The 14,918-nt window shown below is 43.9% G+C and overlaps 1 protein-coding gene across 2 annotated transcripts in view; it reads right to left on the bottom strand.

Annotated features, from left to right (window-relative positions):
* VAPA (VAMP associated protein A) overlaps window positions 1-13,836 on the bottom strand; it is a 32,698-nt gene extending 18,862 nt beyond the window's left edge. The window contains exon 1 of one of the 2 annotated variants that reach the window (XM_074352417.1): window positions 13,533-13,836. In XM_074352417.1, the coding sequence (XP_074208518.1) occupies window positions 13,533-13,611 (79 nt within the window). In that variant the 5' untranslated portion in view covers window positions 13,612-13,836. The remainder of the gene's footprint in view (window positions 1-13,532) is intronic. The other variant, XM_074352418.1, reaches the window with a different exon arrangement.
* Window positions 13,837-14,918: the final 1,082 nt, after the last annotated feature.

Raw genomic sequence — 14,918 nt, forward strand, 5'->3', positions numbered from 1 at the left:
CGACACAGCCACAGACCCCAGGGTAACCGGTCACTGTCAGGCACGTCTGTCTGACAGTGTGACTGGGGGCGCTATTGGCGGGGGAGGGGGGGGGACAGGCAGTGGGACTTTCTGCAATAGCAGGGCAGACCCATGCAATCAAGTTGTTACGCCTCCTCCCACCAAAAGTTCAAATACCCCTACAGAAACTCATACTGGTGAAAAATCTCTTTTCCAGAGATACATCTGCTGTGTACAACAGGAAAAGTTTGTTCTCTTTCTCCAAAATGTTAAAAGGTGGGTTTACCAGCACAAAAACTATTCTACCAACAGCAATGTCACTCAGGACACTCGAATCACTGCATTTACATGATTCTACTTATATGCATAAATATTCTTCTTTTGCCCTTATTTCAAAACGTTAAAGAAAACCACAGTCGGCCTCTATTCAGATAACTCTTGCCTGATCTTAAATTCAAACCCAGTCGCTGAAATTAGGTCACAAGCATCTGGTCACTTCAGTGCAGTCACACCCAAACACATCCAAGTGCACACTTCATTACAAACTTACTTTATTTCTCCTTCATGTTGTAGTTAGGGCACTATATTAGTATTTCAATTACGTACCTTGGTAGGTAATTTTAAACATGAATTTCCTTTTGGGATGGTAAAGGAGGCATTACAAAATATAAAATGTTAAAATGGGACAGTGTGTCAAATGGGGTTAAAAACCACTGCTTTATATCAATAATCTCCTGCTCTACCCACTGCGATATGTGCGTGGTTAAACCATTAAGAAGAACGAGTAAATGGTTACCATAAAAAACAAGTTAACTCTGCAGGGAAAGGAGGTACAAGAGGGAGAGGGTACAAGAAGGCCTTTCGCAGCGCAGGCCAAGTTCTATTTCTTACCCTGAGCACTAATTACTTTTTGATAATTCTTTAAACTGTATACATTTTCCTGTTATGAAAAATAATAAAGGCTTTTTTCTTTTTTAAGAAAAACTGACCTTTGACGTAAACTAAAAAAAAAAACCAAAACCGAAAAAACAGAGAAAAAAATGAGAAAGTGAAACATTTAAAGCAATTTATATAAAAAATAAATACTCATGTTTGGAGGATTTCTGAAACTTAATCCCTGTAAGTGAGGAAAACCCTGCCGTTTGTCCAATATGAATGCTTAATTTAACATTTAGAAATAATTACTACAACAGTCCATTTTAAGATTATCTGACAGTAAACTAGTCACCAATCACAGGTACCATCTGATACATAACTTCCTATTTTAGAGATGAAATCTCACTGTTTATATGTAAAAACAGTCCACATAAAACAAAATTCCGCACAATACAGGTTACATTTACTTGCACTCTTTTACTGAAAGAAAAGAAAAGAAAGAAAAAAAGGAAGAAAGAAAGGAAGAAAGAAAGAAAAGCTCTGTTAGTTACACGGCTGCCCTGGTTTAGCCTCCCTTTTCAGTAGCCAGGACCCTTCCTGCCACTAAGTATTCCATCTTAACTCTACGACGCTGTCACTCCAGTAAGGCAAAATCCTATTCTCAGTCCCAAATTCTAACAGTCAGATAGAAGTGCAACATACATAAATAAGACTTCTGTGCAAGTAAGTTTGGAAAAAAGATAGAGCTTCAAATTCCAAAAATGCAGGAGAATTTAGGGCAGCTCACTCAGAAGGCTGTCCTAAGTGAGACTGGCCTGCCTTCTTTATCTAAAAATCTATTTCCAGTATGAAACGCTGTATACCTAAGATTCAGAGCAATGCTTTCTTTTCACATAGTGGGAACTTTATTCTCCAAACCTCTCACTCTAAAAAGGAACTCAAGCTAAAAACAGCTAGAAGTAGAGCCACTCTGACTAAACAAATTTTAAAATGGTCATCATCTATGAGTACTTTAATGTAAATTGCCATTAAAGTTTTCCTGAACTGCCAAGCTTTGCTTAGCTGCAAAGACAACTACTTGGGGGAGAGAGGGGGAGACAGCAGGTGGCTTTTCCTCCAACATTTTATTTTGAAAAATTTCAAACAGAGGAACTGAAATAGGTGGACAGTGAACAGCTATTTGGCCACTATCTAGACTCTACAATTAACACTTTGCTGTTATTTACTTTGAGACACATCAATTATCCAGCCGTATCTGTCTGTCCATCCATCTTATTCTGATGCATTACGAAGGAAGCTGAGACCCCTACTAAACACCTCAGCACACGTACCAACTTGAGTTCAATGGTACCTGCTTACTGACAAGAGAATCCAATTTTAATTCAGGGTGAGCAGTCCTGAATACGGCATGGCGCATTTCAGAAACAGAAAAGGCCCCCGCGGATGCGGTGTAAGAATGAACAGGTGACAGAGCGGAACACAGCCGATGAACTAACTCCCTGACAGCCGGCGAGGTCAGCTACTCAGAGGCCGGCCCATGGGCCTCAGCATAGCTGCAGCCTTCACAGGTGGAGGCCGTGGAGAGTTGTGGAAGGTAACACCCCCTTCTGATGGAGGGCCGGTTCACTGTCCCGCGTGATGAAGGGCAGGTCTCCCTGTGGGAGGAGGCCGGGCAGGCTTCTGTGCAGCCCACCAGGAAGCGCACAGGCCCCACATGCAGCGTGGCGCATCATGCCATGACCCCACCACGTGGGCACCTGGAGGGGCGAAGGAGGCCGACACCAACGTGAAGCCCACAATCGGGCAGAGCTCTGAACCAACAAGTCTCCAGACCGGGAGTCCGTGTCTCCCACCACAGCCCGAAACGCAGGGGGCTGAGCTCTCAGCCCCCCCGTCCCTCCCCCATCCCTGCCCAGCTCTCTCGGGGCTCTTCGCTGCGAGATACAGGCGAGTCAGCGACCTCTGCATGATTAACACCAGAAAGGTCAACGAGCCAAGGCACGGCTCTCTGAGAACAGACTGACCACACAATTCCCGCAGCACAGACCGCCGTGAGGAGGATCAGCCCACCCGAGGGCGCTGCAGCAAGGCAGAGGCGCCACATGGGCTCCTTCTAATCAGCAGCAACAACAAAACCATCAGAAGCAGGTCTGCTTCGACTCCAGGTCTTCATGAATCACTTACTCCAGCAGCACATGCGCACGCCTTCACCCTGTCGGCACCGAAACAACAGGGAGAAGACGGAGCGGGGAAGGCCGGATGCGCAGCCATGGCAGAGCTGGCGACGACTGTCCAATGCTCCCACCGGTGCTCCCACCACCTCCACAGTCACACAGCAGGGACAGTGAGGACAGCGGGAACACCCTCCAGCCCTCGTGGGGCACTCAGCAGGGACCAAGAACCTCGCACGGGTTCCGTTGCTCAGCTCTGCCATCACGCTAGGAGGCTGCCACTTTTACTACTTATCGTCCCCATTTCACAGGGGAGCCAACCCTAACCCAGAAGTTAAAATGCTTGCCTAAGGTCATATAAGTACAAAGTAACGTCAGGAGGATGTCAAACCAGGTCTGACTCGAGCCTCAACTCTTGTAAGTTCTCTATGTTTTCCGAAGAGTCCGCAAACTACCTAGCCGTATTTATTTCCTAATTCGTAAGCCATTCCAGGTAGATTTCTGCAGCACTAAACCATGAAACTGTGGTCCAACCAGCAATATATGGAAAAGATTTTTAAAAGGATACTGTATCTCCCTTGATTCCACAAGTCAATGATGAACATTTCTGGAAACAAGGAGCAAACACCGAGAAAATATTTTTGTTTTACACCAAAGAAAACCCTAAAATCTTCACTACAGATTTTAAAAATGAAGTCACCTTAATTTATTTATGTTTTCTATGTTTTGTTTCTCAAACACATTGCAATCTCAGACTTAGCAAATGTAAGCTCCATGAAGACTGGGTCCTTGCTCCCTTTGCAGCTGTACCCCCAGCTGCTGGGACAATTTTGGATGCAGATACTGAATAAATATTATTATACAAATGCTGTTGCAAAAGTAAACAGAGTACCACTTTCTGGGAAACAAAATTAGTCAATTCTACTCAGGAAGGTTTGATTATTACAGTACTAAACACGTCCTTTTATCTTTTTGTATGATTTCATTAACATTCATTACAAAAGCATGGGCCCAGAGATTAATACAAAAGCCAAACTTCACTGTTTTATTTAAATCTCTAATATTAAAAAAAAAAAACCTTTGCTTTCTTAAACTGCTTCACTGACCTGTTTATCCATATTATATAATCAACAAAAAATTTCAGAATGTACCATGAAAAATCTCCAAAATCCACTTAATGTAGTAGTGTGCGGTCACTTTTTCCCCACTCCCAGGGCCTGAAGTCACAGTGAGGAGGGACCTACAGGCAGGAATCACATCTTTTATTTCTTCTGCGGCATCTTCAGCTCATGCAGCAGTGTCCCAATCACACAGGTACTTCCCCATCACTGTCACATGGAAAAGCAGCTATGCCTACGTCACAAGTCAAAAGCCTCTTCCTTCACGCTTCTGGAAGCTTCACGGGGAGGGGCCTAGTTCTGCTGCTGGTGGTGTACTGACTTTTGTAAAAAACAGAAAGCAGTGTGCCGAAGTAGACGCGTAAGATCTAAAACCATTAACAAGGTGACTGACCCTGAGCAAATCATTCAACTTCTCCAGCACAGTCTGACCTCTCACCTCAGCTCAGCAGACAAGACCACCTCCAAGGCTCCTCTCAGCTCCGAGATTAGGGGACGTCTGTGAACAACTTAACCACCGCCCCAATTAAAGAACACCTACAACTCTACGGTAAAATGGAAGACAACTCAACCTCACATGACCACACTTTCCCGGCTGTGTGTGTGACGCTACCGCAGACACTCTAGGAGTGCTTTTCCCGACCTCCTGAGGCAGAGACTGCCCACTCTGACCGAAGCAATCCCTGCGACACAGTCCTGAAAACAAGGGGGAGAGAATAATAAACTGTCTTTACACAGAAATGGAACATTTTGGTTTGTAACACTTTTATATAAATTTTATGTCCTTCCACTGTGTAACATCTAAAGAACAGTAACATGTACACACAAAAAACTTTTTAAAAAACACCTGCATTCAAGATTAAATGTTAAATGTGCATGCTGCTTAAATTAACACCTTTGTTAAAACAAAAGTAAATTCTCCATATCTGAAGAGTTTAGATCGCTTTTTAAAATCTGCGTAGTCAGGATAGGAGAAAATAAAAGAGAATGGTATTTTGGGAGAACTTGAAATAAATGTTTTTAGCACCATCTACAGATCTGAAGCTCTTGTTAGGTCAGAAGCAAAATATTTATAACATGAGAAAATTATCACATTATTAATTTTTAAAATATTTGAAAAATTAAAAAATTTAAATATTAATTTTAAAATATGACTTCTGAAATTATAATGAGTCAAACAGAACACACAAAAAATCATATGTTAACAGTGGTTATTTGTAGGTTGTAGTGTTGGGCAATTTTTATTTGCTTTATACTGTTCTATACATTTTCAACTTTCTGTATTAAACATTAATTTTATAATCAGAACAGACTTTCAAATGTGTTTTTAATATTAGCTTAATGTGTTCATAAAATCTTTTACATGAAAAATTCTGATGGGAAAACCTGAAGATTCAGAAAAAGCTATCTTTGGGAAATGCTGTCGTGGAGGTTTTCAGCAGTGGGAACAGTACTTAGATAACAAGGCCAAGCAGGCCAAGCGATTCGTCTTTCCCTATAAGCTCTAAGAGTAAAATCTGTTCATAGAGAAAACAAAACAGGAAACACTGTATGATGTAAAGGTACTCCAGACCTTTAAAGGCATAGCAGTTACTCCAATTCATGCCAGATTATCCCAGTACCAGAATAAAAGTGTATGTGTACATATATTTACAGATACACATGAATACATGAGTAAATATATGTGGATGAATATGCATTTATGGAAGCATACAGCTACATAATTAAAGGCTGTCAAAATGCAGGCCCGTAAGAAATCTGTCAAATTATACTGCAAACTAGTATTTCAAATCCCTCTCATATTAACAGTTCTTTAACATATCTATTTTTAAAAATGGTAACTGAATCCAATCATATCCTTTAAAAGCTGAAATAAGCATAACTAAACTTCTCTTTCATTTAAACCTGAATTTTGAAAACAGTACCGTGTTCACGATAACTCTAATTACAGAGAACACCCCACATGCCAGAGAAAAGTCGTTAAGCAAACTATGGCATATTAACGACATGGCATCAAAAATGCTATCTATATGGGTGTTTCGTCTATAAAAATTTAAGTCACTGGTCTAGATTATTTTCACAAAGTGAAGTATGTGTCACAAAGTTGAATATCATTCCATAAATTTTGAAGTCTAACTAAGCAAGAAAGTTTATTATGAAGAATAAAGTCATAATTCAGAGTTTATTAAAAAGGACGTAAGTCATCTCAGTGACACAGGAAACAAACGGCCACATTCAGGAGAAACTGACACCTGGGGCCCTGAGAGCTCTTCTGCCTGCTTTTCCTTCCCTCTCCTCCCTCAACCAGTTACTTCAGCAAGCAAGTGGCCCAAATAAGCCTGTCTCCAAGTCTGGCTGACCTTAAAAGTCTAAAGCCTATGACATTTAAAGGGGAGGCATTGAAATTTTGGGCTAGTGGGTCACCAGCACATACGTACTGGCTGGCCTGGGTTAGGGGCCCATTATTGACCCCATCAGCGCCATCTGGAGGAAGGGGAATCCCATGAACTCACATGCTGCCTAGACCTACCTGCCTCTTTCATACAGTCTATGGGCTGGCCCATCCTCTGAGAAAAATATCCCGAACAACTCTGTCATACTTCCCACAAGAGACCATCAATTAATGCTAACAGTAAGAGCTCAAGAAACTTAACAGACACATGTACAGTTATGATTCGAGAACTGCTACAGGACAGTTGTAAATCAGATACACTTTCAGACAAACATGGTTTTCTAACTGTCTTTATATGCTTTAATCTGCGAACTGCTACTGGATGGTTACAGGCTTGTTCTCTATTTTATGTTATACAATTGCCTTGTTACTTAAGAGTACTTATTAAAAAAAAGATTTTGGACTGCATAAGAGGCTTAAATTATTAAAAAATAAAGTAATAACAGGTAGGACAAATGAAACTTTTGACATAATCTCCCCAAAGTATCAAGTCTAATAACAAAATAATTTTTTCTCTTATTATAAAAAGCATTGAATGTTCATTGCAGAAATCTTGGGAAAAACAGAAAAGTAAAAATATAAAAACAAAAGACACCTTAACCCTCAAGCAGAGCTAATGCCTGCAATGTTACGTTCACCTATATCTGTGGAACTTTCCCAGGGAGGGGTGAAGCTGTCATCAGCAATCTACTCTGGGTCACTAGACGTGGGAAACCTGACAGGACACAACTCCATCTATGAAGTGTTTTTACCAAAAAGTATTGAAACCTGAATCTAATCAAGCCCTTAAATCTAACTCCAAGTTTACAGGGAATACACGTCAGAAACATCAAGAATATGGGACATTCCACTGGATGACAACAGTAAACAGGGTGATAAAGAGGAGCAGGCAGAGGCACTACTGAAGATCAAAACGACCTGGACACATGACAACCAAAAGCAGTGTACAGACTCAACAACTAACACACAGGACTGCAGCTGGGGAAATTTCAGTAGACTAAGTATCAGATGATACTAAAGAATTACTTTTGGTTTTATTAAGTGACAATGGTGTCATGATTATGTAAATGTCCCTTTTTTTGTTTATTAGAAAAGCAAGCACAAATATTTGTCCTGAAATGTTATACCCAGAATTTGTTTTAAAATACTGCGGTAAGCACCCCCACAAAAAATTAAAATATTAATAATCACTAAGCTTAAGTATACATGAACTTACTAAATTTAAGTGTACAGAGGTTCATTAAGTGTATAGAGATTTTTAACAAATGAAAGTTTTCATTAAAAATTTTAAATGTTTTTGAGGGGGAGGTAATTAGGTTTATTTAGTTATATTTATTTATCTTAATGGACGTACTGGGGATTGAACCCAGGACCTTGTGCATGCTAACAAGAACTCTACCAGTGAGTTATACCCTCCCTCCAAGAAACTTTAGAGCAATTTGAGTCACATTTCAGTTGTAATAAACTCAGTAAACAAGCATTTGCAAATAGCCGTCCCTTACACTTAAAAGTTTTTAACAAGGATTCCTTTAGCAGTTATACAAAATAATATCACATTTTGCGGTCTGTATAGTATAATAAGCTAACAAACATCTAATTTTCTTTTAAAGCAACTTTATGATTGAAGGAAAGCAAGATCTATCCTGTATTAAATAGTACCTCTTCTGAAAGACAGATAACACTGAATAGTCAGTCAAGGTAAGTTACAAAAGCAACAAGAAAAACCGAGGTCAGGAAGTACCTCTGAGGAAACAGCACACAGACCACCTCTGCAAGGCTAAAGGAAACGTGAAAGGCAACTAGCTCAGTAAACAAACAACAAAACTACCAACACTAACAATCACAAGACACCAAATTTTGAAGAACTCAAACCAATTACAGTCTCCCAATTCTTTATATATATTTTCCACTTCACAGAAAAGTCAAAATCACTGGTTTGACTCTCTTTAACCTGTCACTATCTCCAATGCCATTCCCTCAGTCCAAGTGGCCACCTGTAGCCTGGACTGTGGCAACTGCCTACATTATCTGTATCTCCCCTCTACAATTAGTTCACATTGCTACCATAATTATAATGGGGGGGGGGCGTGGGTAATTAGGTTTACTTATTTTTTAATTCTTTTATAGTGGAGGTACTGGGGATTGAACCCAGGATCTCATGTATGCTAAGCATGCACTCTACCACTTGAGCTATATATACATCCCCACCCAGAATTAAATTTTTGGAAATGCAAATGTGATGTCACTCCATCACTTCTACACCTCTACCATGCTCCCCCCTTACAATCCCTCAGTTAGGATAAAAACAGCTCCTTATTTGACCTACTTACACAGCACCACACTCATCTTGGCTGATTCCACTACTGTCACACTGACACAGTCTTTAAGTAACATGAGGTTATTTAACACATTACACAACATGTACATGTTTCTTTTTGCCTCCCTCCTGCTACAGGATCTTGGTACAAGCTGCTCCCACTGCATTTTCCTTTCTTCACCACCTCGATAATTTCTATTCATTCTTGGAAAATCTTAGTCCAGTTGTGGCAGCCTTGCTGACCTCCTCCAAGTGCCCTATTTTAGATTCTCATAGCCCTACATACCTCTTCATAGCCACACTTCCTTCTTCTGATTATCTGATCAGTGTCTACCTCTCCCCACTAGAACTGCCTCATGAAAATAAAGACTGTTTTACACAAAACTAGTTCTAACACTTATTCAACATGCATCACGTAGATCAGAAACTCAGGTTTTTCTTGTGTAACTGAATGAATTAAAACAAATAAATGGATTTAGAAGCAGAGTTACATTAAATGGGAAAGATTCAAGAGTTATGTCTGAGATGTAGAAATACAGATTTTAATTACTAGATGTGCATAGTATTTCTATGAGTAATCACGATGCCACTAAAAATTTTTAAAATACAGGACTAAGAGTAGGCTTGGGTAGTAAAACCAACTTGGGATGTGTTGAGTTTCTGATATCTGAGTAACATTCAAATTCAGATAGTCAACAGGTAATCAGTTCGTATTTCAAAGCTGATTTTGTCTGAATTAAGCACAGATATGGGTGTGTGCCAACGTGGGCAGAGAGAGAGCAAGGAAGAGAAAGAGAAGCCCTGGAAACAAGGAGACTGAACAAAGGGAGGTTCAGAGTCACATAAAATTGAAAACAAATCAGAATCTCAGAAACATCAGCATCTAGGAAAGAGAGGCCACAAATAAGACAACAAAGAGAGCAAAGAAGAAAGTCAGAAGAGAACTGTAACACAGAAGTCAAAAGAATCCAGTTCTTAAAAAGAGGAACTGTCAATAATGCCAAGTGCCAAGGAGAGGTCCAGGGAGATAAAAACCGGCGATGACCAGGGAGCAGTGAGGACAGACAGCACTAAGGCGTACAGGTGAGGGACGGCGACACGGGGCACACCAACTACTTTTCCAAGAAGCCTGACTACAGGAAACAGAACACAGGGAGGGCCACATACCAGGAGGAGCTGGGAGTCAAGGAAGCCCTGTGTTTGTTTATTTGTTTTTAAAATGAAAGACCTAGGTGTATTTTTATGTTTAAAGGAAGAAGCAGATGGTTGAAAACATGACAGGCAAAATATCTGATGAAACACAGTCTGAGTCAGGAAAAGATTTTTACCTTAACCAGCAAAAATAGCAGAACAAACATGCTTGGATATGAGAAGAGTTTTTCTTTCTCAGGGAAGAAAGTACGGATATGTGCAGGTGAACAGGTGTTAACAAGGGCAGACAGGACGGCACAGAAGGGCTTGTGTAGCCAGACTTAAAACAGTTAGACTTGCATCCAGCAGGCAGTCAAGAGCTACTCAACACTTTTAAGGAGTGGAGTACTAAGGCGGTATCTGCACCCTGGGGAGTAGGGAGGCTCACCCTGGGGTTTGGTGTAGTCCCTGGGAAACAGAATGCTCTGAAACACCTAAAAATGTGCCAAACACCCGCCAACAGGAGGAGTTCTCTACGCCCTCGCTGGGGCCTCTCCTTAGTGATGTGCTGCTACACAGAGACGCTTTGGCTGGCAAATCACAGGCCCCTCGTCCCTCAGAGAGCCTCACCTTCTTTACTGATTTGCTGTTACGAGCCTCCTTCAGCACAACGATTCTGGTCTATTTTCCTCCTTCTCTGATCGTTAGGAGGAAGAATACATTCAGTTAGTTTTCTAAACTTTCTTCTCCAAACTTCCTCCCAAAACTACCAACCGGGAGGAAAATAAAATGCTGTGTAATACAAAGGAAGAGATTTTACAATAGTAAATGAACATATTAAGGGCTAAAAAGTCTCTCACATGTAATACCAAATTTCAAATCTGAATTCTAGATCAAATTACTGCCAGGGCTTGAAAAACATAATTTGAAAATACCTACCTCTTTTTCTTTACTGATGCAAAAGAACTATTTTAAAATTCATTACATCACTATAAAAATACTTCCACATATAAACAACATATAAACCAAACAACTTTTGGAATAAAATACTGAGGTGTGTAGAAAATGTATTAAACTGGTATCTGCTTCTCCACAACTGTGCAAAGTGCTGATAATTCTTATCAAGATGACTTTGTTACACATATAACAAAGAAAAATTCACCACCCAATCTGAGTATGATTAAACGAGTCACTGTTGGAGAAACTATCTTAATCAAATGAAGAGACAAAATAATTCAAATACACCTATCAGAAGGTGACATTCTGCAAAACTATCCATTAACAGATTAAACTAAAAATTACATGTGATGGAGGACAGAGTTAAATGAGTTTTTATATCACCATCAAAGTATAAAAAGACCATTGATTCTAAATGAGTCTTCTCACTTAGTGTTGAACTGTTCGGTGGAATAGAGGCGTTTCCATCAAAGCAAACTATTTACCTTTGCCTAAAAGAATAACATTAATAAGGAAGGAATCAAATGACACCAAAGGTCACCTCCTAATTCATCCTACCCCTCCTCCCTCCCAGTTCCTCCCATTCCTCCACCTTTAAACAGAGGCACACAGCAAACCACAGGGTGGTTAAGTACAAGCCAACATTCTCTCCCATCAGAGGAGAAGCAAACCACTCCCCTGGCCTGCCCTCCCCTCCAACCTAAAACAAGCCCCTTCCTACAGCCACCTACAGCCAAAGCGGGGAGAAGAGCCTTTTCTTCATACTTTTCTTGCCCTGTTGCAGCAGCTACATGCCTCTTCTGTCTCCCTACCTAGTCTCAGAGTTCTTCAAGGTCTAGGTATAACACATTTTACTGTTGTTAATTACATGCTTTCCCCATTAAACTACAAACTGTGGATTTTTTCTCCACCGTGCTTCGCAATGATTCCTCAAATATAAGACGGTACCTGTTGAATAAATTACTCATTGTGGAATGCTCTTCATCTAACATAGAGATAGCACAAAGCTTTCAACAGTGTTTGCTAAACAAATGGCCCAAGCGAATGTGTGTCCCTACAAACTTCTCAATGAAACATTCTACTGATATCTAGATGTTAACAGGCCTTGTGAATTACTTTCACCCATAACACAAGAACAACCTCTTCTATAACCACAGCTAGTAACTCTTCAGTACCTAAAATAAGCTAAACATAGGGCAAGTCTTTGTGTAGGGTTTTTGGTTGTGTGTGTGTGTGTGTGTTTTTAACTTGCTCCTCCGTTGTTATTCTCTCAAGATGGAAACATTACTTCTCTAAGGAGAAAGCTTCAAACTGTTAACATTTCCTGACCTAAATAAAGCTAGTGCTAAAGTGTCTTAAGATCCTCATGGCAATACGCACAGGTTACCCAGAAGAGGAAACTTCCTCTGTAAACTCAGCGTCCAAAAAATAAAAGCAAAATACTTAAATTATCGAAAGAACACACACCATAAAGGTTTACATTCAATTCCTCCATCCTAAGGTAATAGTTATTTGAGTTAGGTAATTTCATGATTCCCCAAAGGTGTTTTGTTTTTCTTTCAGCTAAAACTATGTAAACATGCCACGCACCTAAACTTGCCAGGATAAAATGCACTTAGTGCCTCTCAAAATATTTCGTAGCGCAGTCTTAAAACCAAAACTTTACCTAAGAAGCAGCTCACTTACACCTTCATTCAAAGAAATTTGCAAATGCACTAAAGAACTTGCAAAATAAAGGAATTACACGACATACTCTCCTAAGCCCAGAATTCAGTATTTTAAAATTCCTAAAACTACTTGAAACGTTTCCTATGGAAAACCACCTCATTGTTTTTCTTTCGGAGTTAATCTTACACAGTAAGGAATTTTTTTTTTTCAGCACGGGTGCGACTCAAATTTCCCCAAAATTGTTCCCGTCGTAGCTCCTAAGACTTCAAGTGCAAGATATCGAATGTCCCCAAAGGGGTACGCGGTCCAGGCGACCAGAGAGCGCAGGGGCCCGCGTTCTCCGCAGGGCCTCTCTGAGGACCCTGCACGGGGCCCCGCGTCCCCCTCTCGGGCCTCGCAGCCCCGGGAGCCCAGCCGCCATCAGGCGCTGCCAGAGGGCCGAGCCCGGCGCCGCGGGGACACGCGCAGGTGTCACCTCCCCCGGCCGCTGACGCAGAGCCCGCGGTCCGCACCTGGGGCCCCGCCAACCCCCGGCCGCGCCGCCGCACCTGAGGGCGGCGGGCCGGGCCTCCTGCCCCCTCCCCCGCCCGCCCGCCGTCCACGCCCGGACCCCGCCCGGCGACCAGCGGCCCGCGGACGAGAGCCGACCCGCCGACCCGCCGCACCGAGGCGCCCGCGGGCCGCAAGATGGCGGCGCGGCCTCGTCGGCGGGAGGGGCGCGCGCCCGCGGGCGGGGCCGGGCCGGGCCCGGCCGGGCCGGGGGAGGGGGTCCGGGTGCGGCCGCCACCCCCCGCCGCCCGCACGCCCGCCCGCCCCTCCCGGGCCGGCCGCCGCCTGCCCACCTTTGAATTTGAGGTCTGTGGGCGGGTCGAGGACCAGGATCTGCTCGTGCTTCGCCATGGCCCCGGAGGCGGACGCCATCGGACAGACAGCGCAGAGCGGGGGCGCGCCCGCGGCGGCGGCTCGCTAGCTGCGGGCGGGGGGCGGCGGCGGCGCGGCTCGGCCCGGCTCGACACGGGGCCACGCTCGGCTCCCGAACCCGACGCCCGCCGCTCCGTCGCCGGCTCGGTGGGCCGCCCGCCGCTCCGCAGCTCCGGGTCTCACAACTGACTCAACCCTACACCAGCCGCCGCGGCCACGCGCACTGCGATCCTCGGCGCCCCACGTGACGCCGCTGCGTGCCTACGTGCGCGCCCCGGCGGCCGGGAGCACCCGCGCGCCTCCCGCCCCTCACGCCAACCCCGCGCGGCGCGGGCTGCTGCGCCTGCGCGCCCCCGGCCTCGCCGCGCCCGAAGTCCGATCCAGCTGTCAAGGGAGCGGGTGTGGACGGGGCGGAGCTCGGCGCCCGGGCACCGACGCGGCGCGCACCGCAGGGCAGGAGGGAGCAATCCTCGATCACGTTTCGCTGCGTTACGAAACCGGAGAACCCGCTATAGCAGAGCATCGCCGTCTCCCGAGTGGGAATGCCTAATAGCTGAAGGAGGGGCAGTCAGGCTCGCTGACTACAACTACCAGCATGCTCCGCGCGGGGCGGGCCTCCGCCCGGGCCTAGGCCCCCTGGGGTGCTGCGCGGTGCTTGCTGGGAGTTGTAGTAGCGCCTGTGGGTGGGCGGGAAGGAGCAGGGTCGGTTGGAGGCGAAGCGGGTGGGACGCGCCAACACTCGTTTTGGTTCTCAGAGAGGGTCTCATCTGCGCTAAAGAAGAAAAACAAGAACTTTTGGAGACTGACCCGAGGTTCACCTGGTTAGAAATGCATGTTCTGCTGAAAACAGGCCGGGATTTGTCGGTTTGCTCGCAGATTCTATCCATCCCTCCGTCGATAGCCACGCTAAATTCTCTGCCGTTTTCCTGCCCAAGCTCTCCAGCTCCCGGAATCCTCCAGTGATGCAAAAGCCGAGGAGGAAACACACCTCCTTTAGGAAGGAGACGCGTCTTTGGGAAACTGACGAGGCACACCTATCAAGCTAGAAATAAAAATCTAAATCTACGGCCTCTGTTGCTGTAGTCTGTTCTTCAGTTTTGATTGATACTGATAAGCCCAAACCAAAACACTTGTCACATTCACGCGTTGGAAATAAATTCCATCTGCATCATGAACGGCAGCCTGTAGCAAACTGAACCAAAGGAGGAAAATCCCAACAGAAAAGTTGCTGACCGCTCTTAACCGATGGCCAGGGCAATCGGGGACAGAAGCGTCAAATGAAACAAACGGATGTGCTGGAACTAAGT

This window comes from Camelus bactrianus, chromosome 24 (assembly GCF_048773025.1).
Source record: "Camelus bactrianus isolate YW-2024 breed Bactrian camel chromosome 24, ASM4877302v1, whole genome shotgun sequence".
Classification (NCBI taxonomy): Eukaryota; Metazoa; Chordata; class Mammalia; order Artiodactyla; family Camelidae; genus Camelus; species Camelus bactrianus.